Consider the following 24,027-nt stretch of genomic DNA (forward strand, 5'->3'; position numbering starts at 1 on the left):
TAATATTAGAACAACTTAAAGTCACTTAGCACTCTATTATTGTGCATGAAAACAATTAGGGAGTAAACACAATACATATCTTTCCACATCACCATGACTTCACTTTATAGCTCAGTGCCCTGTAACTTCAGGTTGTATCTACCCAATACAAACATTCAACTCAACATGGGCTCCAGTGATCACCAATCATTGCATTGTCAGAACATCAAAGGCAGGTATCTCTCTCGTTTCCACATTACCCTGTTTTTTTCCATGCCAAAAAAAAGACAGGCTTAGTGCCATTCATTTGAAACCAAATGTTAAAGACTTCTGTCTGCTTCGCAAGAGAAAAATAAAGATGTATTTTGGAGAAAGTATCATTATATACAAAGCATAAATATAATTGAACATCCAGAAAATAGTATTATACAAAGCATGCCCATTGACACACAATAACAAGGAGGCTAGCAGTATTATTTGCTTTCACACCCTCCACTTTGTCCAAAACCATGAACTTAGTAAATTCTTCTACCATGACAAAATCTGAAGGCTGAAACCTTCATTCAGACTACACAGTTGGGAATTCCTGCAATGCAATTCAACAAAATGTTTCAATTAATCAAAGGTGATTTGTTTACCATGCGAAGCAAACCAAGGAGATATTGGACTGTAGATGAGGTGAAACTGTTATTCTCAATAAGTAATTGATACTCTGTGCTGAAAATCATTGAGTTTGCTTGTAAAATGTTTTTAATTTACATATCTACCTTACTATTGCATAATATGCAGAATCCAAAGATCTTTCAATGGAGATTTTCAATTCCTCAAATAAAATTTCATGAATAGGATTCCCAACAGCATAGCCCACACAGAGCACCATGGTAGCGTGGCTCATCAAGTTATTTTAATTATTTCCTGGAAGCTCGTGAAGATAATTTTGTATGATGTCGTCCTTTCACATATACTATTTTAGTACAGATAAATGATTTGGATCAAAGGAGGTCATTGTGAGATCAAAAAGACTTAAAGCATCAGTTTTGCTTTGGGGTCATCTTGGGTCCTTTTGAGGCATTGCGTTTTTCTGAAAACCATATGGATGTATACACAACTATTCTCTAGGTTTAGTCTCTGTGTATTATCTAGCGGAACTAAGTTTGTCCCCTGTGCTTTGTTTCCCCTTTGCTGGGCCTGTGGACTTAGGCCTGACCCTGGGAGGCATGGCAGTGGATGACTGCGTTGTGGGGTCCTGCGAAACGCTACGTTGGAGGGTACTTGTAGTTCTTGGTCGTGGAGGGGGAGCGGTTGTGGGTCGGACTGAGAGGGGCTGCCTTATTGGGCGGACGCGTTGGGGGGAGGGGCTGTCTGTCCTGCAGTGAGAGGTACTTAGGCTACGACGGGCAGCAAAGACACAGCGCAGGGGCATGCGGGGGCTGCCACATGGCTGGGGAGGACTGGGGGATGCTCGGGGGCAAGACGAAGAGGCAGACCCGATCGGCATCGTTTTGGATCTCTTCTGGGTGTGAAGGGTACCCAGTCCTACTCTTTGAGATTGAAGTCTGAAGAAAAGAAAGAAGTCACATGTGAATGCTTTTTTTTTTATAAAACAACTGGATGTCTTAACTTGCATTGGAAATCAATGACTTACAGCTATATTTTCTGTTTCACATAATTTTCATATTCCCTTATATTATGGATGAATAGCAAAACCACATACCCGTTGCCGATGAAGGTGGCGGCTCGAGAAATACCACGTCCTGGCAGGGTGAGAGGGGAGGGGGCTGCGGCCGCCACTAGGCGCCCTGAGGGTCTTTTAATGGGTGTGACAGGCCTGGGGATCCTGCTCCGCCACTCCAAAGGTCCCTCCTCCCCCGTCGGCTTGAGACGAGAAGTCCTCCTCACCAGGGACTCGTCCGAGGCATGCGTGTCCTCTTCTGAGCCTGTGGTAGAGAGAGTCTCCGATGCCCTCCGCCGCTCGTCATCCCCAGACGACAGGGAAGACGAGGTCCCCGAAATCAGCCTTCTCCTCATCCAACGCCCCTGCTGCTTCTCCACCACGAGTCTTGCCAAGTCCAGCTGCCGCACCCTTCTCTGGAGCCGTGCCCGGGCCGAGAGGGAGGACGAGTGCTCTGAGCCGGTGTCTTCCTCCGAAACCAACACAGGGATCCGGCTCCTGATCCTGGGTTTGGGAGGGGTTGGAGCTTCTGGTTCTGGACTATTCTCCTGTTGATCTGTAATGTCTTTCTTTTCAGGCAGCTTCTTTTGAGAATCATTGCTGCATAAAGCTTCATGTGCCAGAATAGGCAATGTGGCTTCTGGGACAGGCTCCAGAGATTCGGCAAAGACAAACATTGAACAGTTTTCAGGTTCGGGCTGTGAGTCATTCTCCAAGTTCCCGTCAATTGCAGGCTGGACTTGGAGGTCAGGTGAATGCTCAGAAGATGCGTTTCCCTGTTTTACAAGATTTATCTGTTTATTGGTGCCTCCATCTGCTGAAGCCTTTAGGACAATGGCCAAGAGGTCTCGATCACTTTCCTTGGGAGTCTGGCTGCTGGAAGACATGACATTCAGGTGGGATGTCTCAGCGATATGGATGAAAGTCCGTTCAACTTTAGTGAACGGAGGAGATGCCGGAGCGATGGGGGTGGTGGCTCTCAAATCCGATCTCAATGCAACCGACAAACCCCCAAGTTCAGATGGGTCTGCCTGAATCGCCTCACCCATTGTGGGCCTCTCTTTTTGGGAGGTGATGGCACAAGGGGTACCAAAATCAGCTTCGAGGTTGGGGTACCCAGTAGATGGGGACTTGCGGTTGTCCCCGGGTGAGAACAGGACCAGGGTCTTGGAGGCGTCCTCCATGTCAGGGTCTGCATCGGCAGCTGAGACAGGCTCCCTCGGGCCCTTCAGGTCCTCGGCCATGAGAGTGGATGGAGCTCCATCCTGGCTGCGTTCAGTGCTCTTCTGACTGGCCTCGCTGTTGGACTCGCTCTTGGTCACGTCATCATCCCTCGGCCCCTGAGGCTCTGGTACTTCGTTCTCTGGCAGCAGAGCCGAAAACGTCCGGCGCTGAGGCAGGGTGCCGGTGAGCATGACTGTGAGGAAATCTGCCCTCTTTACTTGGAGCTGAGGGAGGATGTGGAAAAGCTCCTTTTCATCAGTCTGACCCTTGGTTCTGTAGTCTGGAGATGGCAAAGATGGGCCATTTTGCTCCGTAGGTGACACTATCACCTACAAAAGAAAACAAGAGGTGTTACTTTCCCTCATAGAGAAAAATAGGATCAAAGCTGAACGTAAAAGTTAATAAATATTATTTAGGGAAAATAAAATCAAGTTATTTTCATAGTTCAGCTCCTAAAATACATCTAAACATGTGTTTGGGTATTGTAACATAGCACTTTGTCCAGAGCTGAGGTTCAGGTTCAGGTTAAGATTCAGAAAGTCGAAGTACCATCATGTGTTTGTTAAGCCCATGCACTAAGCCAACTAATGGCATCAATGTGCTGTATACACTGTGGCAGATATAAATGACTGAAATCAGCCATCTCAGAGCATTGACGGAACAACACAAGAAGCACTTCTACATAGTGACGTCTACTACAACATTGGCGGTAACATAATTTTTTATAATTATACTTTTGTTTAGGATAAGAGTCACATGTTTTATTCATAGGTTCTTTGTGTAGACTTGACATATGTAAAAGCTCTACCAACCCTCACTGCGATGGTAACAGGGTGACACAGCAAGAAAGTTTTTAGAGTGGTAAAACACCAATGCCTTCATCAATGCCTGTACCCAGAAAGAAAGAAATAAGAGACAGTTTCCCCAAATCATTTAATGTTGTTTTGGTTGTACACAAGCTCTTCAAGATTGTCTAGATAACATACATTAATAGAAAAGGCACAAAAATGCATTGCAGAGTTTTTCTTTTGACAGCACGCAGCCCAATATCTTGTGAATTTTCAAGTGTTTCCCTTCAGATTTAAAATAAAGCACATTATAAACACGCTAAACCCAACTAGCTGGTTAACATGCTATTACCATTCAAAAACAGAATAATTTGTGAGATTTCTATATATGTACAGTACATGGAATTTGTTGATTTACAAAAACTTTAAAATACATGCTTTACCTGTAAATATTACAAGCAGACTGTACAATTATATTGTGATACAAAATTGCTTACATGGTACATATCTTTATGTATGTCTAAAAGACACTCACGGATCACACTTGACAAATACTGCCAACTGTTTATCTCAGCACTATTATAAATCACACGTTCTACGTCATGCCCAGGAGCATTTCTTTGTGATTATCTCAAGTATTTGCAAGGAATGAAAGACAATGGTTAGCTATGTATTAGTGCATCACATATACTGTTGTGTGGGACTAGACTGGAAAAGACTGGTGCAGTTGAGGGAGAAAATCAATGTACTGTATGAAGACTCAAAAGACCGAATCAGTCAAAAATAATCACAACAGATCACCAGTGTTATCACTTAGATTCACTGAGACTGTACATCAACTGTATTATTCACTATTACCCTGTTCCTCCATAGACATGGACATTGGCATTAATACACTTTTCACAAATGATGGCAGGTAAACAGTATGCAGTACAACCCAACACAGAATACATTACATTTAGTTTAACATTGACCTATGCTAAAAATATCAATTCATTCATTGACAAAGAGCCCTGTTTTGAAAACAGTCATGTTTAAATTTTGTAGGACAACATGCTCATGTTTTATGTGCACTTGTCACTCATTCCTTAAGCACTACTAGTAGGTGAATGTTTGTGGGCTTAGCCGTATATTTTTTTATTAAAAAAATTATAGAAAATGCATATAACATTTTGATAAATACGTCAGAGACTCTTTCTTACAGGAATTTCTCCATCGTAGATATGTGTGTTATATTTACGTGTCATATTTCCTTTACAGACACATATTTTACCATATTAACAATGGTCACAAGACATTTCTTTCAACAAAATATGTTGTACTGCAAATGTGAGACGTGCTAAAGTACAATTGTATACGTTCGTAATTTCTGTCAAATTAGCTTACACTACTGAACAATATAACCAATATAATTCACAATCAATACGTTGTAAGTAATATTGTCTAGTGTTGACCTAACAACACAACTCTGCTTTATTTTGAATTTTGTCTATGATCCGTGAGTATCTCTTTACCAGTGATATACAAAAGTAAAATAAATTACTATACATTTAAAGTTGTTTTTTTTCCAGTGTAAGTCATGCAAATAGTGTTAGCTGTAAGAAAAGAATCCACATTTTTTTTACTATATGATTTCCTCTCAAGATATATATATTTTCAATTCAAGACATTTTTGAGAATGAGTACAGTCACTTCCTTTGACATCCTTCTATTGTGATGGGTACAGTATGGCAATTAACTGTTTTAGTCAAAACATGAAAAGGACGTAGGCATATCTTTTGGAAATTACATGAATGAAACATTTGCAGGCGTGCAACACAAGAGAGTTAGCAGCTAGTTCACTTTCAGTGCATTCATTGAGGAGTGTTATCAATATGGTGCCTAAAAACAAAATTAAGAGAATGATCAAGCAGCAGCAAGTTATATTAATGGACAAAGAAATGGTTATTTGCTTTCTTCATAACAGGCTGATAAGATTTGAAAGTAATAGTGCGCTTAATGTAAGTAATGTAAACCCTAAAAATGCTATATTGGCAAAAGCATAAGAGGTGCATATTTTGTTAGCGTAGCCCTTAAACGCCTTTAAAAAAAGAAATCATAGATGTGACAATGTCATCAATAACATTAAATAAGAAGGCTGTATGTGATGATGCCTTTTCAGAGGATCAATATGACATTGGTTTTAGTAGAACAGGGAAGACAAGATACCTTATTAGCCGACATCGAAGTTTGTAACAAACAGACGTCTGACAAACATTGGTGAAAAAGCATCAACTTACAGTGCACAGCTTACAGCTTACAGTGCTTTCGATCTCACGGTCAAGTCATTCTCAACTGAGGTGCAACTCTATATAATTCAGACCTTACATTACCCAATGGCTACATTGACAATACATGCCAGTACATTACAACTGCTGCCCATTGAAGGGTCAAATACCTCATCGCTTAAAAAGGTGTGATACAATGAACAGGAAATTAGTATTTCTTCTTCATAGTATCTGGTGGCCATAATACAGAACTTCTAGCCCAAACCTCCTTAACATTTATTGCGTTACTTCATATTTTGCCATTTATCCAGCCCCATAAAGTGCAACAGTGAGGTGCAAAACTCAAGGGAAAACAAAGTGCCACTAAGCGGCATTTGGTAATGTTCATGACTAATTGCACACTGACACAGTAAAGCATACAACAGTCAATCTAGACATACCTCACTTTACTACCAGGCTAAAATGGACACGCCTAAAACGCAGTGGTCCACTAGTATTTTCACCAGGAATGACTGTAACGGACACTTTGAGCAGATAGTGAGTTTCCACAGTCCGGTTCTAGTCACAGTTGGTTTAGCTACGTGGCCAACAGATGGGCTCGAGATGAGTGTAATTTGAATGAAAATTGTTCAATGACCCCCGCATGATTTAAATCTTTAGTTTTGGATAATGAAGCAATCTAGTTGGACAAACCTGTACAGGCTGTCTTTACCACAGTGCATACTTCACACTGCCTGTCTTTACCTGAATCTTTTAGTTTCTGAAATTGAACCAATGGCTTGAATATATTTAGTCATTTAGCAGACACTCTTATCCAGAGCGATATATGTCATGATATATATGTCATGATAGGATTTGAAACAGGGATTTAAGAAACAGGCACACACCTTAACGTTTATCAATCCATACATCATGATGCTCTTCAAAGAGGGTTACCTAAATCTAACTCCAGTATTATGCACAAAACCAGTTACGCAACCTACTCTGAGAGAGCACACTGAAGTAAAATTGACATAAAGAGTGTTCAATGGACAGTTAACCAGGAAATGAATGCAGTGAGATCCCCCTAAAGAAATGTAGGTGATCTAGGCTAGCACACCAGAATCTATGTAGGAATCAATGTTGAGACTTGTGTAAGTATTGCAAGTTGAACTTCATCAATGACTTGAGTTAACGGCTTGACCGAATTCAAATACCAGAACAAATTTTCTGTAATCGCTTTCACTAAAGCTTGTGGCCATTTGCAGGAACTGTGTTTGGGTATCAAGCCACTTTTAAAGATAAATAATGCCTCAATTAAACGTACAAAAAAACATGGATACTGTGACTTCAAATCTTAAAGATTACAACACTACTAAAGGTGTTACTGTATGAGAGGTCACTAGATTTTATGATGCAAACCCTTTGCTAACCTTTTAATTAAAAGTAATTATTATTGACAATGGTGTTACAGGTTAATAAAGACTTCCTTTGGGACATCGAAAGTTATTTTATAATATTGCATCGCTTGTTATTTTAAGTCTTATGATCGAATACTCAAATGACAGTATCATTTTGTTGGTATACTTATCGCTGAAATGACCTGCATTCAACGACATAGCCTCAAGCATTTTGCATGACATTAAATGAATAAAGCTGAACAGTTATAGAACAGTCCCACTGCTATGGCCTTATATCTACAAAGCCTATAAATAAATAAAAAACAGACATTTCACTTCAACCAGTTTAACCTCAAATCAGTTCCATTTCCCTGGCATGTGCAACTTTGAACTAGCAAGGAGCAGGTTTTTAAGAGTTTATTGCATGAAATATTTGTTGATAATTCTCTTCTTACTGTATTATCTCTTTTGAAAAATAGTAATATTACAGTGAGTTGGAGAAAACAGTGTGAGTGTGTCTGTGTCAATCTGCATGTGTGTGTGCGTCACACTTGCGTTCTCATCAGCCCGCCGAAGGATTGCTTATTGGGTAGTGGGTAATTCCACTTATGTGTGTACTGTGTATGGTTCATGTAAACTGTGTTTGTGTGTGCCTGTGGGTAGGTTTCTGCATGCCTGGTTGCCTTAGCTTGCATTCTTGTTCATTAGCTTAGCCAGCATTTGCTGGATCTGCGTGCGAGAAGCGTTCAACACTGAATGTCTGGTCCGTGGACTCCCCGGGCTCTGCAGGGGAGCATGGCGCCGGCGGCCGCTCATGTTGGCATGAGCGGGGCTGCTCTCGGCTGAGCGGCTGCGCTGGATGAAGGAGCCCCCGGCGTGGGGATACTGCTCCGTCTCCAAGGTGGAAGACGAGAAGACGTAGGAGGCCAGCCTTCTCAGTTGATTGGGCCTCGGGTGCGGCCTGTCTTCATCCAGCTGCGGAAAAAACAATCAGAGAACAGGATGGTGGTGCGTTAGCATGGACGGCAGAGAGGGGCAACATCTAACAAACATCTTAACTGCTACACTTCAAAACTCTAAAATGGCTTTTCTACAAGTTTTCCTCCCCTGTCTGACTGATGATCTGAAAGGATTAGATAGGCAAGATCAGCTTGTGCTCTCACTCATCAACAGCCTTTCAGGTCAGTGGCTTTAGGGAAAGGAAACAAGGAAGCCAATATTAAGTGTTGGAATACATCTGTTAAAAAACGTTCCTTCCCTGTGTGCATATTACGTGAGTTATCTGCAGTTGCCTGCAGAGAAAACAATTGAAACAGGGAGAGGGAGAATCACTTTAGTTGTAGCTAGGTTGCTTACACGGGAAGCTTTACATCACGCTATTCCCAATGCAGATGGATGTCTCTGTAGGTCGCTAGGTTGGAGCAACTGAGACTAGGAAAGTCCTAATTTGATAATCAATGTACACTGAAAACATTTCCCAAGGATGCACTTAACAAAAACACACAAGCCACCTGCACAAGCACTGCACATGTATTACTAGTCTGGAAACACACTGAACCTGGAGAAACGAATGTGTTTTTTTAAGATGTTAGTAGGAAAATCACCATTGGTAATGTAAAGAGGGAACACAAAATAGAGATGATTTCATCAAGCACACGAAACACAAACATACGACGAAGGAAAAGGGATAGATATGGCTCAACAAAAAGGAGTTCAGAACAAAAACTCAACTGAGAGAAAAAAACAGAGGTAAAGGACTATCCTAAACTGTGCTTACCCCAAAACACCACTTTACTTCTTCTCTTGCTGTTCCCATGGCACCCTCGCCTTTTTCTTTTTCTCCTCGGGTATGTGCAACTTGAAATACTGTACTTTTAAGCGATAGGTTGGGCAAAGGCAGCAGTTATATCAAGGGAAAGATCGCAGAGCAAAGAAAACGAGCGTTTCTTTTATAGGACTGCAAGGCTTGGTACTTTCGCAGTAGCCAATACAAAGGCACCAAAGGCACTGAGGAATAATTTCCGATGTGTGAAAATGTTATAAAAACAAGTCATGACATGTGAGACTAGCTATATGTTCCCTCACTGAAGTTGACAAAGCTTTGTTCCTCCCAATCTTTCTGTCATCCATTAATATGAATGATAAGGCATGTGGTAAGTAGGGTTTCAAGTACTCCTAAATATTCAGGTCTTAATAATTCATACATCTTCTATCATTAAAGATTGATAAAAAAAAAAATGTGATCGATGTTCAATGAATTGTATATCTTTTTTGTCATGTCAATCATTGACCAATTAAATCCACTATACAACGAAAAGCATCGAAGTGTAAAACAATGTACAGAAACTAAAGATATATACTATATACATAGGTAAAAGCTTGGAATATCAATTTATCTGCTTGACCTGCATACAAAGGAGAACTTCAGACTTGATCTTGTCAAACTGATGCAGTGGCCTAATTATGCATCTTTAATAGTGTGCTTTAAGTCCCAAAGATAAGAAACTAGATCAATGAAAAGAAATGCCCCTGAGTTGCCCCAGTCATTTTAAATTAATCAACTAAACATAATTTTAACTTCATTTAAAACCTCTTAAAAGTCATAATAATCATGATTTCCCCTTGTTGATGACATGTATGACTCCTCTGTTTATCTGTTTAGTGATAACGTCAATTGTTTTTGGAGTTGGAGACCTGGCTTAAACAAGCCTGTGAAATGCAGCTGTTTGAAAAAGATAGAATAAATGTAGTAGTGAAGACCAGAGAAGATTTGTGCCACCCTCTAGTGTTAAGCCAGATACAATGCATTCTATAGCTGAGCACAACAGACAAAATGAAAGACATGTACATTTATAGGTGTACTGTTTTGATATAACAACACAGTCACAAGAAATGGACGACCAAAACTGTTGATCTGAACACCCTGGTAAGCTTTGATAAGAATACTTGTGTGCAAAGCAAGTTAAACTTAAAACTGGTCTTCCAATATGCAACACACCAAACTAGTAGTACGAAACTAATATGTATTATATGGGGCTCAAACCTAGTAAACCAGTCAAATCATAATATGTGATTTTTGGGGTATGGAGCAACATTTGCAGTTTAATCATACATTTTTAATAAATGTTTTTACTGACATTACAATGGACTCCCTAAGTTATTGAGGATACAGCAAACTTGATATGGTCTGGTTCTAGAGCTGATATATTACATCTCATCACTCATCTACATTGTTCACACCTACAACTGTGCTAAATATCAGATCAAGGTGATTGGAATCACTTGGTTCAGTGGGAAGAAAACAGTAAACGTGATACAATGATACTTTTACTTTCTGAATCTGATCTTCTCCACCACTGTCACCTATACTGTGTGCAAAAATAACTGCAGTACCAAAATCTACCCCTAAAAACTACATTGCCAGGTTTTTTGGCAAGTTCTTTCCAGTTTACAATTTTAATGAGCCAGTTAATTTGTGTTTTATAAATGTGTTACATTTCAAGTGAATTAGGTCTAATACAATGGTACAAACTCACATGTAGCTGATTGCCTTGTGATGTTTTTATTTCTGATGCCTAAAGAATAAATAAATACTGTAAATCCTTGACCATATTTTCCTGAATTAATTTGTGAACTTCATTTGGACTTTTGCCACATTCCCCTTTTTCTTGGAGCGATGTTATATAAACTTTTACTGTTATATTGTAATACCTTGTGTTCTATTGCATTCCAATGGACCACTTTAAAACAGTGGCTGTGTTGCGTTGTAGTTTAAAATACTTACAAACACTTTAGATGTGTTACCAACAATAGTATGGTAACCAATAAAATGTAAAACATAGACGACAGTCTTGAAACAAGTTAATGGAAGTCCATTGTGTTATACTGTTATTCATCATAAAAAAATTCAATAATGTTGTAATATGCAGTTAATTTCCCACTCATACTTTAGATTTACAAAAACAATGGTTCAAACTAAAGTCATGGGAAAAACAAACTGATGGAAAATAACAATTTTGGTTAACCAACATGTAAAACCTGATAACACATTTCTTGAACCACCTTATGTAAAATTGCTTTTCAAATGATTGTCATTTATAAGGAATAACCAAGTTACTAGCAGTCAGCTTTCATTTTCTTAATGTTAAATTAAATGCAAGTTACAATACATGTACTATGTGGGGTTCTAAGTAAATACATCCTTGACTAACTTAGTTACTTCTATAAGTATTCTTACTCCAGCCAGATCTGTGTTACCCTCAGGTGTCAACACAAAATCTGGAAACTTTAAACGCTACCTGTCAAGTTCATGCCTTACAGTTATATTACCAACATCAAACTGCAAGGCTGCTTATGTAATATGTTATGTCATGTCCATGACAACCACTTCATGAGGGCTCATGGAAAATGTCATCAGAAAAGGCAGCAGGCATCATGGTTAGCTTAGTTATGCACTTTCACAGGGGCTACTTGCCCTTTTGTAGTTTGAGTACTGCATGTTAATGGACACTTAACCAGAGCTGACACAGTACAGTTCTCCTTTTAACCATATAGATAGGCAAATACTTAGGCCCATCCATACGATGAAAAGATATGTGGAGCTGTGCTGCAGTAACCTACTCGAAAGCCAAGCCCATGAACATGCAAGGGTAGAGGATGCTCTCTCCTTTCTGATTGGATGACCCGGTCTCTTACCGGTCTTTGGGGTCCAATGGGCTCAGACTCTCTTCTCCGGGGGCGGCCTGATGGGAGTGAGTGACACGGCGACTGGGCGGGGCTGCCGCTACTCCTCCGGGAGGCTTCCTCCTCAGTCAGGGTCAGCATGCCTCGACTGCTGTCCCTGGTATGGGTCTTGGGCCGTACCACTAACTCAGCACCTAAACAACACAAATCTTTAGGAATCTAGAATGTGTTGTTGACAATGAAATCATATCCCAACAATCATATGCCAGTCACTCATATCTCTTGAGTGACTATTTTTCATTTATGTAAATGCAATGCACATGCAAAAATGTACCAGTGCAGCAACACACAGCAAGTCTTCAAAGATTATCTTTCTTCAAAGGGTATTGGCAAGGGGGGGAGCTTATGGTCCAAGAGGGTTTAACAGACAGCTCCGAATGTATTGACTTTCACAGATATTCAGGGTCGTTACGAGTCAGTCTTTCCTTTGTATTATCTGTACCTAATCAAATATTAACTGGCTATGATAGTGTGATAGAATGAACAAAAATCTCCTAGCAATGACAACATTTTGTGATACCTTTACATAACAGAATTCATTTTGCACATTATATATATATTTGTAAATAATTACTAATTACTATTGTAGATAAGAGTTTTAGGTGATTTAATCAGCAACAAAACATTCTGTAATGCCTCTGATGTCACTCACAACAACTGAATTAAAATAAACTATAAAGTGTATTCAACTACCAACAGAATGTAATAACAATGACTACAATTACGTTTACAGGAAAAAAAACTATCATCTTCTTCAACACCTGCTGCCCGGAGCCTCCTCCTCTCCTCCTGCTCCTCCAGTGGCCTGAGCTCCTCGGGCTCCTCGTCGGTGGTGCCCGATGTCGTGGGCTGGAAATCCCTCAGCTCGGTCTCCTTGTCAATAATCACCCACTCCTTGCTGTCGAAGTCCTCCTCCTCAGCCAACGGCACGGAGCGGATGAAGGCGTTGCTGTGTGCCTCCTGGTCCACCGAGGCCACCGAGCCCTCGTGGCGCCCGCTGGCCTGCCGGTCGCCACACCGGACGCCATCCACCGACAGCATCTGGGCTGGTTGGGAGGAGTAGACGTGGCGAGAGGGCGAGCCCAGGATGTCCATGCGCGACCTAACACTAACCACACACACATTTTACACACGTTAGCAAAATGAACTACAAAATGCTAAAGGTAGGTTGTTGAAGTTGTTGGGCTGAGGCAACAGCCAAACATAAATGTATTCTTCGGTTTATTTGACATGTCACCACATAAATATTATCTGGAGGTCTCTTACCTTTGGCAGTAGCCATCGACTCTGCCCTCGGCCGCAGACAGGCGGTCTGACTCAGGGCTGTTGACACGCCGGTACCTCAAGGAGCGTACCTGGCCACTGGGCGAATCTGGGCCCCCCGTTCGGCCAGGAGACACAGGGCAAGCCCCTCTACCTGGGTCTTCCTCCTGGACTCCCAGGAGAGACAATGGCAGAGGACACAACAAGTTACCATTCTGTTTTGGTGCTCTCTTGTGGTCAGTGCTTGGTTTTCCAGATGCTATTGCTATTTTGGTTGTTTTTGTTGACTAAAGCGAGTCTGATCTTTTAGACTTCCAATCTCTATACCCATTTATTCACTGCATACCATGTATCTTTCCTCATAACTTTCTTTCAACCTGCCCATCTACATACACCCAAATATCCCTGCCTGGGGATAACATTTTATACTATCGTCACCTATCAATTATTCACTCTCATATACTCTTTCCCTCAAACTGGGTAGCATGCATCTTCGCCACACCTTGCTGAGACTGATCCTGAGTTTGTTGCGGTTGAAGTCAGTGTCCTCCCACTTCTCGCCCTCGTTGGGTACCGGGCTGGCCGTCTCGGCCCCCTGCTTGCCAGGCAGGGCCGGAGGGGCGTTCTCCTGGTCGCTGAGATGCTCATCCTGGAGGACGTCGTCTGTGTTCTCCCTCTGAAGGTCGCCAGGGACCAACGTGACGTTGATGGCTCTGAACGGTAAAAAGAGTAAATTTAGTGTTGGTGATCGCAGTTAGTGTATGGAAATGAGTGTCAAATTCACGTGCAAAAATCTCACAATTAAAAGTCCTGCACTATTCTATTAGCCTAGATGAGTGCCAAGGCTGGTGTTTATTGCCATCTAACCCCTTGTCGATATTTAGGGGCCTCATGTACATACATTCGCAAACTTAGCGTTATTAGTGCCTTAGGCAACCCGCAGATTGCGCACGCTGTGATACTTCGTTTTTACGAAACCTGCAGGTCATCGGGTAAACAACGCCTTTCTCCGCCCACTATACCGTACATTGCGAGCATTTAAACGCGCGATTGAATGGGCAATTGAATGGGCCTCCTTCTCTCCGACTCATAAATTCAAGCTTGTGTGGTGCGTCGCAGTCTTCAATGCCACAGCCTAATATGTATGTACAATCCCCTCAGTGTAATTTGGCTAGCAACAGCAGCTACGCTAGCTTGCTTGTAACACAATTCAGCTTTTACACGCAGGGCTCTTGACTGACACTAAAAAGTTGCGTTTGGGGGCATATTTTCAGTTAGCAGATGGTAGCTACTGTTTGAATCGCGATTCCATCTGAAAAATGCTGCCGGTGACAACGTTGTTAGAATAGCTTGTCTCAAAGGGGGTTCAGCTTGTTTCATATTGAATGGACCCATCTGCAAGCAAGCACACTGAAATAGTACCCTCTGTAGTTTTTGTTACTTTTTGTTTAGACAAGGGGAAGGGGGGGGGCCTCCCTCCACATCCACCACCAGCCCAGGTGAGCCTGTGCATTAAGGCGCCACTGCCTGCATAGGCTCAGTACTGGTAGCTAGCAAAAACAGAAACGATTCGTTCATTTTGACTGGGTCTTCGGATACGGTTCTTTGGATCATTTTTCACGTGAACTGCATAGGCTCAAAAGAGGAAACAAAAAGGATTTGTTTAGTTCACTTTCGCGTGACTAGGTTTAGTAAGACATGAATGATATTCGTTCACAAGTAATAATTACAGGTTTTGTTATTAGGGTTCCTCTGGTAGGAACCCATGTAGATACTACATCCGAGTGGGTACCCCCACACCAACTATGGGCCACATAAGACCATAGGGGGCGCCACAGAAAACGCCCAAAGGTCCAATTTTCAAAGTGATGGCATTTCCACCCCATTGCTCAAATTCTTCTGAAACTTGGTGTGCATGCCTTATTTCTCATGGGGAACAAAAAAGCCTCAAGGACCCATAAGGTCTGCCATGATGGATTTTCCTGTACAGAGATATTTTGGGAAAACCTTCAAAATTCCTTATCTCTTGAACCAAAGGTCTAATTGACTTGTAATTTTGTACAGATATGTATCATTGACGTATTTAAAAACGTTACTTAAGGCAATTGAATCAAACACAAAATGGCTGAAGGGGGTGTATTTATGTAAATGTCCACATTGCCTCAATATGTTAGTGTCACTAAATCAAATGTCATTTTGAATGATAGTTTTTCAAACCTAATAGGCTTTAAGGTGACACCCCCCTGAAATACCCTGCAATGTTTCTCCGTGATGTGTGAAAATATGACTGAATTACAGCTGTTTGAGCTTGGACCAAATCTGACAATGCTCGCCATTGGAGAAACAGATTTCTTTATTATCCAGTTACTGAACTTTGTGTATTCCATGCCTGGGAATGGCTCAATTGGCTGAGATGTTGTACTGGTAAGCGAGGGGTTGTAAGTTCAAAAACAGTCAGTGGCATAATTTTTTTTTTTTATTCTAACAAAACGGTTACTAGTCTTCCGATCAATCCTCTGGTTGTAAAACATAGCAATGCGTGTTTATTTGAGCCCATCACAACACTCCGATCATCTGTTTAGCGAGACTGTGTAAACCACTGCAAAACAAGCCAGGTTCACCACAGTAGCTAGCTACTTGTAGTCTACGCATATAGAGATAACTCTAATGGTTATCTCCAATGAAGTAAATTGATTGTTCAGGTGGATCCCTTGCCTGTTGCACAAATTCATTTCAGTAACCTAAGCCAGGACACGTCCCCACTGATGCTATGCATGATTTAAAATTCCCTTCCATGACAAGTTATTGCACTCCAAACAAACTATTTTTTTTACTGTGAGTAAGTTATACTTTACAGCAGCAACCCAGTCATCCCATTGTCCCGTTTTCATAGGAAATGTGCAAGGAGTTTCAACTTTGGCTGAATCTAACAACGCTTACCACAGGAGAAACAGCTTACTTTTTTATACAGTTACTGAACATAACACTATTTAACACTGAGAATAGCTCAATGGATGGTGACCTGTAAAGTATAAGGTAGTAGGTTGGAATACAGCCATTATCTTTTGGCCTGTCATCATTGTGATTATCTGTTTAGTTAAACAAGATTATATCATTCTGAAATACCATGCACAATTTCATGCAATTTCACCTTGAAATGTCAACAGTTTCTTAACCTTTGTCCCAAAGCTGACCAAAGCTAATACTCTGCCCTTTCTATTCATACAATCTCAACAGATGGTGTGTAGCAGAGAGGATAGAGAGACTGACTTGTAACCTTATGCTCATGAAATCCCCATTCAGCCTGTTGTTGGCAAAACATGAAGTAGTTTTGCTCTCTTGTTGTCCAACTCTCGATCTTCTACAGTGTACATGTTAATAATATTTTGCCATTTTGCGGGGGAACCCGCATCGCTGCCTGCAGCTATATTTTTCACTTTTTTTGTACTTTACTTATAGTTCAGAATCAGAATCAGAAGGGATTTTATTCGCCATGAATGTTTGCACAGACAAGGAATTTACTTTGGCAGGAAGGTGCATACATTAAACATATAAGAATCTTGAAACCTAAATATGTGGTCTAACTATACAAAAGGAGCAAAGTCTAGCTAATACTAAGGGGATTTAGAATTAAAAATATATATATATAAGTAGCCATAATTTACAATCTAACCAAAAAATACAGATAGTGCAAAGAGAAGGATACAATAGTGCAAATTGCAATGTGCAGGGTTTCATTGTGCAGATAGTGATTTAAAAGTCAGTGAGAGTCCTTGGCCTTGTTAAAGTGGCCAACAGCGGATGGGAAGAAACTGTTCTTGTGGCGTGAGGTTTTGGTCTTGATGGACCGCAGCCTTCTGACGGAGGGGAGTAGCTGGAACAGGGAGTGTCCAGGGTGGGAAGGGTCGGCTGCAATCGTCCTCGCTCGCCTCAGGGACCTCGAGGTGTGCAGATCCTCGAGGAAAGGCAGATTGTAGCCGATCACCTTCTCAGCAGTGCGGATGATACGCTGCAGTCTGCTCTTGTCCTTGGCAGTGGCAGCAGCGTACCAAATGGTGATAGAAGAGGTGAGGATGGACTCAATGATGGCTGTGTAGAAGCGCACCATCATTGTCTTTGGCAGGTTGAATTTCTTCAGCTGCCGTAGGAAGTACATCCTCTGTTGTGCTTTTTTGGTGAGGGAGCTGATGTTCAGTTCCCACTTGAGGTCCTGGGAGAGGATGGTGCCCAGGAAGCGGAAGGTCTCCACAGTGCTGACTGGAGAGTCACTCAGGGTGATGGGGGTGAGTGGGGCTGTGTTCTTCCTGAAGTCCACAACCATCTCCACTGTCTTAAGAGCATTGAGCTCTAAGTTGTTCTGGCTACACCAGGTCACCAGGTTGTCAGCTTCCCACCTGTAGTCAGACTCGTCCCCGTCAGAGATGAGCCCAATGAGGGTGGTGTCGTCCGCAAACTTCAAGAGTTTGACAGACGGATGGTTCGAGGTGCAGCTGTTGGTGTACAGGGAGAAGAGCAAAGGAGAAAGGACGCAGCCCTGAGGAGATCCGGTGCTGATGGACCGGGAGTCAGAGACTTGTGTTCCCAGCTTAACGCAGTGCTTCCTGTCAGACAGGGAGTCTATGATCCACCTGCAGGTGGAGTCGGGCACGTTCAGCTGGGAGAGCTTGTCCTGGAGCAGGGCGGGGATGATGGTGTTGAAGGCAGAGCTGAAGTCCACAAACAGGATCCTGGTGTAGGATGCTGGGGAGTCCAGATGCTGTAGAGTGAAGTGGAGGGCCATGTTAACGGCATCATTTACCGACCTGTTGGCTCTGTAGGCAAACTGCAGGGGGTCCAGTAGAGGGTCTGTGATGGATTTGAGGTGCGCCAGCACAAGCCGCTCAAAAGACATCATTACCACAGAGGTCAGGGCGACGGGTCTGTAGTCATTAAGTCCTGTTAGCCTTGGCTTTTTGGGCACAGGGATGATGGTGGAGGACTTGAGACAGGCTGGCACATGGCATGTCTCCAGGGAGGTGTTAAAGATGTTGGTAAACACAGGAGACAGCTGGTCAGCGCAGTGCTTGAGTGTGGCAGGAGAGACAGAGTCCGGCCCAGCTGCTTTGCGGGGATTCTGCCTCTTGAAAAGTCTGTTAACTTCACCCTCCTGAATGGAGAGAGTCGTCACTGTAGAGGGGGGGGGAGGGGGGAGGCCTAATGGATGGGAAGGGGTAGTCCAGGACTGTCCAATTGTCTTTCAAATCTGCAGTAGAACTTGTTCAGGTCGTTGGCCAGGTGGGAGTCGTTGGTGGAGTGGGGGGCTCTGGGCTTTTAGTTGGTGATCTGCCTGAGCCCTCTTCAGACAGAAGCAGAGTCGTTAGCAGAGAACGGACGCTTCAGTTTCTCAGAGTACAGTCGTTTAGCCTCTCTCACCGCCTTGCTAAACCTGTTCTTCGACTCCTTGAATCTGTCTCTATCCCCACTCCTAAAAGCTTCCTCCTTCTCTGACCTCAACCTTTTGAGCTCTGCTGAGAACCAGGTCTTGTCGTTGTTGAACGACAAGCCCTGGTGTGTGTTGGTATACAGCAGTCCTCACAGAAGCTGATGTATGATGTCACAGCCTCAGTGAGTTCATCCAGACTATTGGTAGCAGTCGTAAACATATCCCAGTCAGTACAGTCCAAGCACGCCCGCAGATCCTCCATAGCCTCACAGCTTAAATTTCTGCCTGTATGCAGGAATCAGATGGACCATGGTATGGTCAGAGTGGCCCAGTGCTGCACGAGGGACGGCGTGGTAGGCTCTACCGGGTTTGCTCGCTCCACACTCAGAATCTGGTCGGTGAGCGTGTGTTGGGCCTCTTTAACCCGTGGACCCGGCGCCATGTAAACTCCGACCAAAATGAGCAACGCAAATTCTTGTGGCGAGTTAAAAGGTTTACAGATTATAAAAAATGATTCCAGATCCGGAGAACAATGTTGCAGAATCACTGTCACGTCTACACACCAGCCACTGTTGATGTAGAAACAAATACCACCGCCTTTTGTTTTGCCGGAGAGTGCAGTGTCCCGATTAGCTCTCATGAGTTGAAAGCCTGCCAGGTGTAAGGTGGTGTCTGGGATCAAATCGCACAGCCATGTCTCCATGAAGCACAAAACCGAAGATGAAAGACAGTCTCTGTTTTTCACCATCAGTAGCTGAAGTACTTAAGTTTCACTGCCTGAGCAAAGCCTAGCGTGGCACTGGCTAGAACTCCCACAAAATCTGCCGCTGAAAGCAGAAAAGTGGGAAACAAGTCCACAGGAGTTGTGGTCCTTATTTTTTTAAGTATTTCTCTTGTTAGAGAACCCTGGAAATCTTGGCAGAACACTGAATTAACAGACAAAACGAGACAAAACAGAGCGCACCTAAAAACCGCGGCAGCCCTCACCGGCGCCATCTTGGTATAGTGGTACAGTGCAGCGTAATTGTTCCCGACAGGCAGTCTGCGCTTTTCCGTCAGTGTGGCATGTTTGTATACTGCATACTTCGCTATGCTTTTACGCGCAAATTGCAAAACAAATACGCCTGAAATGGGCACTAAAGCGTTAGTACATGAGGCCCTTAGTGTTTTAATGTAAATAAAAAGTATGAAAAGCACGAATATTTGTATGTATTTTACAATGTTACCTGTTACCGCCAAACTGACGAAATGTTTGAATGCAAATACCATCTTATCTAGTTTATTTTATTTATGTTAAGAAACAGGTCCGGATATGAAGGTTTTTTTTCTGATCGTCTCTCATTGTTCATTTGCACTTAAAAGCTCAGTGTGTAACAAAAACCAAGACACTATTGATGCAACCTGAGATGGAAGTGTGGTGTCTGCAAGGACTTCATGCGCCCTAGTGTGCCCTAGTGTGTTAGAGGAAATCTGCATTTGACCTGCTTACAATCTACAATTTCTTACGTCCATGCATACATGCTTGTTTGCAAGCTTGTGGGGTTGCCTGAACTTTACCGGAGCTTCCTTGCTTGAACCTCAGAGCCATGGGATTGTTTTACAGTCAAGAGGAGAAACAGAACGCGGTAGTATACGTAGTAATGTGGTAGATGCCAGGAGCGTTGCTGAGCAGAACGGGTTTTGCTCTTACCCCACCATGGCGGCGGTGGGCCGGGTGTTGTGCTGTGGCTGGGTGGAGGTGCTGGTCGACTGGGTAGAATCGGTCCCTCCTTTCTCCCAATCGAACGGCTCGTTCTCCGTGATGATGCGTTCTTTCATGCTGTTCTCAAACACTGACATCAGGAGCTGATAAATGGAAAAGGGATTCCCATAGGCAGGTATTGAAAAGATTGAAGACATTGAGGAAATGCTTGAACTATAATGAAATGCTTCATTAAGGAATCTGAAGAGGTCTGGCCTTAACGAGTGATCAGTTAAAAATAATTAAAGATTACAGCTAATGATTACTTTATTACTTTTATACTGTTTGGAATGCTCTGAATATAATAAACAATGTTTGAACTATACCCTGCTATATTAACTCATGAGAACATGGAACGTCAGGGCAATTTCTAGGAACCCTATCAAAAGCCTAAACAAAAGCAGTCCTCTTTCTGTGCATGCAAAGGCTATGTTGATTGTCATACCCCTGACGTTTCTTGTGAGAGTTAAACCCCCCATATTGTGATATTATTTAACTGCCCTTCATTCCTGTATTCTTTATCCAGTCCTCTGAGATGCTCAACTTGAGTGTATCAGACACCTGCACCTTACATATATGTAATAAAGATGTTGATTTTGTCTTAAACTTGTACTTAGCGATTCACTTAATTGATTTGGTACTTTTACAGCAATTGGGTACTATCTAATACTTCTTCAAATCGGATTTTTTTTATGCACAAAGGTTATTATTATGGTTATTATATAACAAATATAATTATGTCAAAGTACCTGATAATCTGGCTTGGTGTAATAGTCAAGGCCCAATACATGGTCAAGGAAGATTTGAAACTCTGAAGGCATATGTTTCAGCAGCATCCTATGGTCATATCGTTCTTTAATCTGTCCAACTTGCTCCTGAAGACAGAACAGAACAGAATAGATTTTTGAATAATATCACAACAAACCACCATCTACTCGTTTTCTATACATTTTTTATACTACATGAAAACAGAATTAATTGATTTAAGTGACCAGACTGCACTTTTACAATCTGTTTATAAGGATCATGCCATGCTACTAAACAGCAGAGGAAGTCTACCTTATCTTTGATTTTCCGCCATGGTAGCTGACCAACAGCAAATTCCACCAACATGTAAAATAATGACCATAAGTCATCATGGCGACCCATTTCCTAGAAAAAAAATAGAATGGTAATCTTTAGTGACTAGCCAACCGTTCAATAAAAAGTACATTGACATTAAAAATATATTAATTGACACATAATTTTGCAGTCTGGAAAAAGGTACTTGCTAAAGGACAAAAACAAATTAATTAATAGGTTAGCAACAATGTTACAAAAACATACGAAAAATAAGAAACATTTACCTTGTTTTTATGTGCATTTACAGAGGCGTATCGGACTGTTCCTCGAAATCCTGCAACTGTTCTAGGCTAAAAAGAAAAACATTATACAATATCAAATAACAATAAGAATCTTATTTCAAGATATTACTCTTAATCACAAGTATGGCACTAGAAACACTGTCCATGTATATTATAAGGTAAGTACTGATGAAAACCTTAGGAAAATACCTCTTTACATACATAATCTTTACATTAGGCATTTAAAATGCATTAAAAGAGTCATAGTCTTAAAGGTTTGGTCATATTACATAAGCATATGAAAATATATTGAACACTAAGTCAACATGTCTTATTATAGACTCAGATATAACCTTCAGCACTGCATCATGAGCAATGCAGCAATTATGGTGTAATGGATAAACCACAATGAATGTTTAATAATAGCATAAATATTTAACAGTCCACTTGCCTTAAAGGAACATTTTGCACCTTTAAGTCTAACAAAACTATAGTAAATCACGCTTTGATGTAAACATAAATAATGTTTTTTGTATGGTAAATTGAATTAAACAACTAAAACAACAAAAGTAACCAAATAATAAAATAATCCGAAATGTCAGCAAAGGGTCACACCGGGCATTAGGCCAAATACTGCTATAATCTTATGATTTGTCATCCAAGAACGTCAATGTGCTCGGAAATAGACATGGAATCAAGTGACTGGGATAAAACGATAACAGTATTATTACCCAGATCTAGGTCAGCTCCATCTTACTCAGTCAGTCCATGATGAAATAAATTAAAAACGTATTCAGAATAAAAAATATTTCACCCATAAATTATGTTCCCTGAATAGATTCATAGAAACATTTAGACTCAGAAACTAATAGCCAGCCAGAATTTAGAAAGAATCTCATGTTAAACAGGAATGGCAAAACAAGATTATTTGCAGAAAGCTGGCTATCCTTTTGACTATATTACAAGAATACCAAATCTTTTGAGATTATGTCCAGTCAAACTTTCAGCCCATTTAAGATTTTTTTAACCAAATAAATCAAGCAAAAATAACAATTCCTTGTTTTGGGCACCACATGTGCACTTCTCCAGTTTCAAATGGGGTTGGCGGCCTCTGTGACCTTAGCCTAGGCTATGGCATTTGAATGCCGAGTTCCCCTCTCCCCTTCTGGAACACTGAGGGCCTCATGTACGTAAATTTGCAAACGTAGCGTTATTAGCGCCATGGCCAACACGCTGTAAGTGCACGCTGTGATACTTCAGTTTACGTCATATTTACGAAACCTGCAGGTCATCGGGTAAACAGTGCCTTTCTCCGCCCACTATACCGTACATTGCGAGCATTTAAACGCGCAATTGAATGGGCCTCCTTCTCTCTTTCTATCATGGATCAGCCACCAAAGTCAAAACAGCGATGACAGGTTTGAAATGATCCTCGTGATGCCATTATTTGTTATGTAGTTTAACAACTGCTGGAATGGAATGAGAATGCTGAGTCGGAGATTCGATATATTCTTTGATTTCTTCCAGTAACTGTAATATTGTATGGTTGCTTAATCTGTCACACATAATGATTTCATGTTCACTCAACTCAAAAGGTGTGATCCTAGTGGCAAAAATCCTTTGGTCTATGTCTACGTCTTGCTCGGGTTACGCCTGCTTTTGAAAGGTGTAATCCGCAAAATGGAAGCATGCTTTTACGGGCAGTTTCTGTACATACCGTGGTATACATAATTTGGGGCACTTTACGCATCTCCTCCCATCTCTTTATGGGAACTCCCACTTTCCCCTTGACCCTCCCGTGAATGCATATGCATGACTCGGAAAAGCGCAATTTGCCATTTTCTGTTCCCGCGACAGGCTGTCTGCGCTTTACCCTCAGTGCGGTATGTTTGTACATACCTTGCCATGCTTTTACGCGCAAATTGCGAAACAAATATGCCTGAAGTGGGCGCAAAAGCATTGGTACATGAGGCCCTGAGTGCACTAAACACTGATGTAAACACTAAGTGGCCTGACTGGGAAGCCCTATTCTGTCAACAACACCTGTGCTCTCGGCTGATAGGCTTTTCCCGCTCTTTGGTGGCCATTAGAGGTGGATGTCAGCAAAAAGATACTGATTCACAGTTGATTCATTGTGTACTGATAACCTACAGTGTGTAAAACCAGAGGCATCAGGCACTGTACAGACAATTATGGGTGGAGAGGC

The 24,027-nt window shown here is 41.8% G+C and overlaps 1 protein-coding gene across 1 annotated transcript in view; it reads right to left on the minus strand.

Annotated features, from left to right (window-relative positions):
* Positions 1-918: 918 nt before the first annotated feature.
* ttbk1a (tau tubulin kinase 1a) overlaps positions 919-24,027 on the minus strand; it is a 35,982-nt gene continuing 12,873 nt past the window's right edge. The window contains exons 7-16 of the mRNA XM_047044008.1: positions 21,825-21,890; positions 21,538-21,630; positions 21,228-21,353; positions 20,428-20,582; positions 13,819-14,028; positions 13,319-13,492; positions 12,814-13,154; positions 12,005-12,186; positions 1,694-3,204; positions 919-1,535 (exon numbers count right to left, since the gene is read on the minus strand). Of these exons, the coding sequence (XP_046899964.1) occupies positions 1,115-1,535; positions 1,694-3,204; positions 12,005-12,186; positions 12,814-13,154; positions 13,319-13,492; positions 13,819-14,028; positions 20,428-20,582; positions 21,228-21,353; positions 21,538-21,630; positions 21,825-21,890 (3,279 nt within the window). The 3' untranslated portion in view covers positions 919-1,114. The remainder of the gene's footprint in view (positions 1,536-1,693; positions 3,205-12,004; positions 12,187-12,813; positions 13,155-13,318; positions 13,493-13,818; positions 14,029-20,427; positions 20,583-21,227; positions 21,354-21,537; positions 21,631-21,824; positions 21,891-24,027) is intronic.

The sequence above is a fragment of the Hypomesus transpacificus genome, chromosome 21 (genome assembly GCF_021917145.1).
Source record: "Hypomesus transpacificus isolate Combined female chromosome 21, fHypTra1, whole genome shotgun sequence".
NCBI classification, from domain to species: Eukaryota; Metazoa; Chordata; class Actinopteri; order Osmeriformes; family Osmeridae; genus Hypomesus; species Hypomesus transpacificus.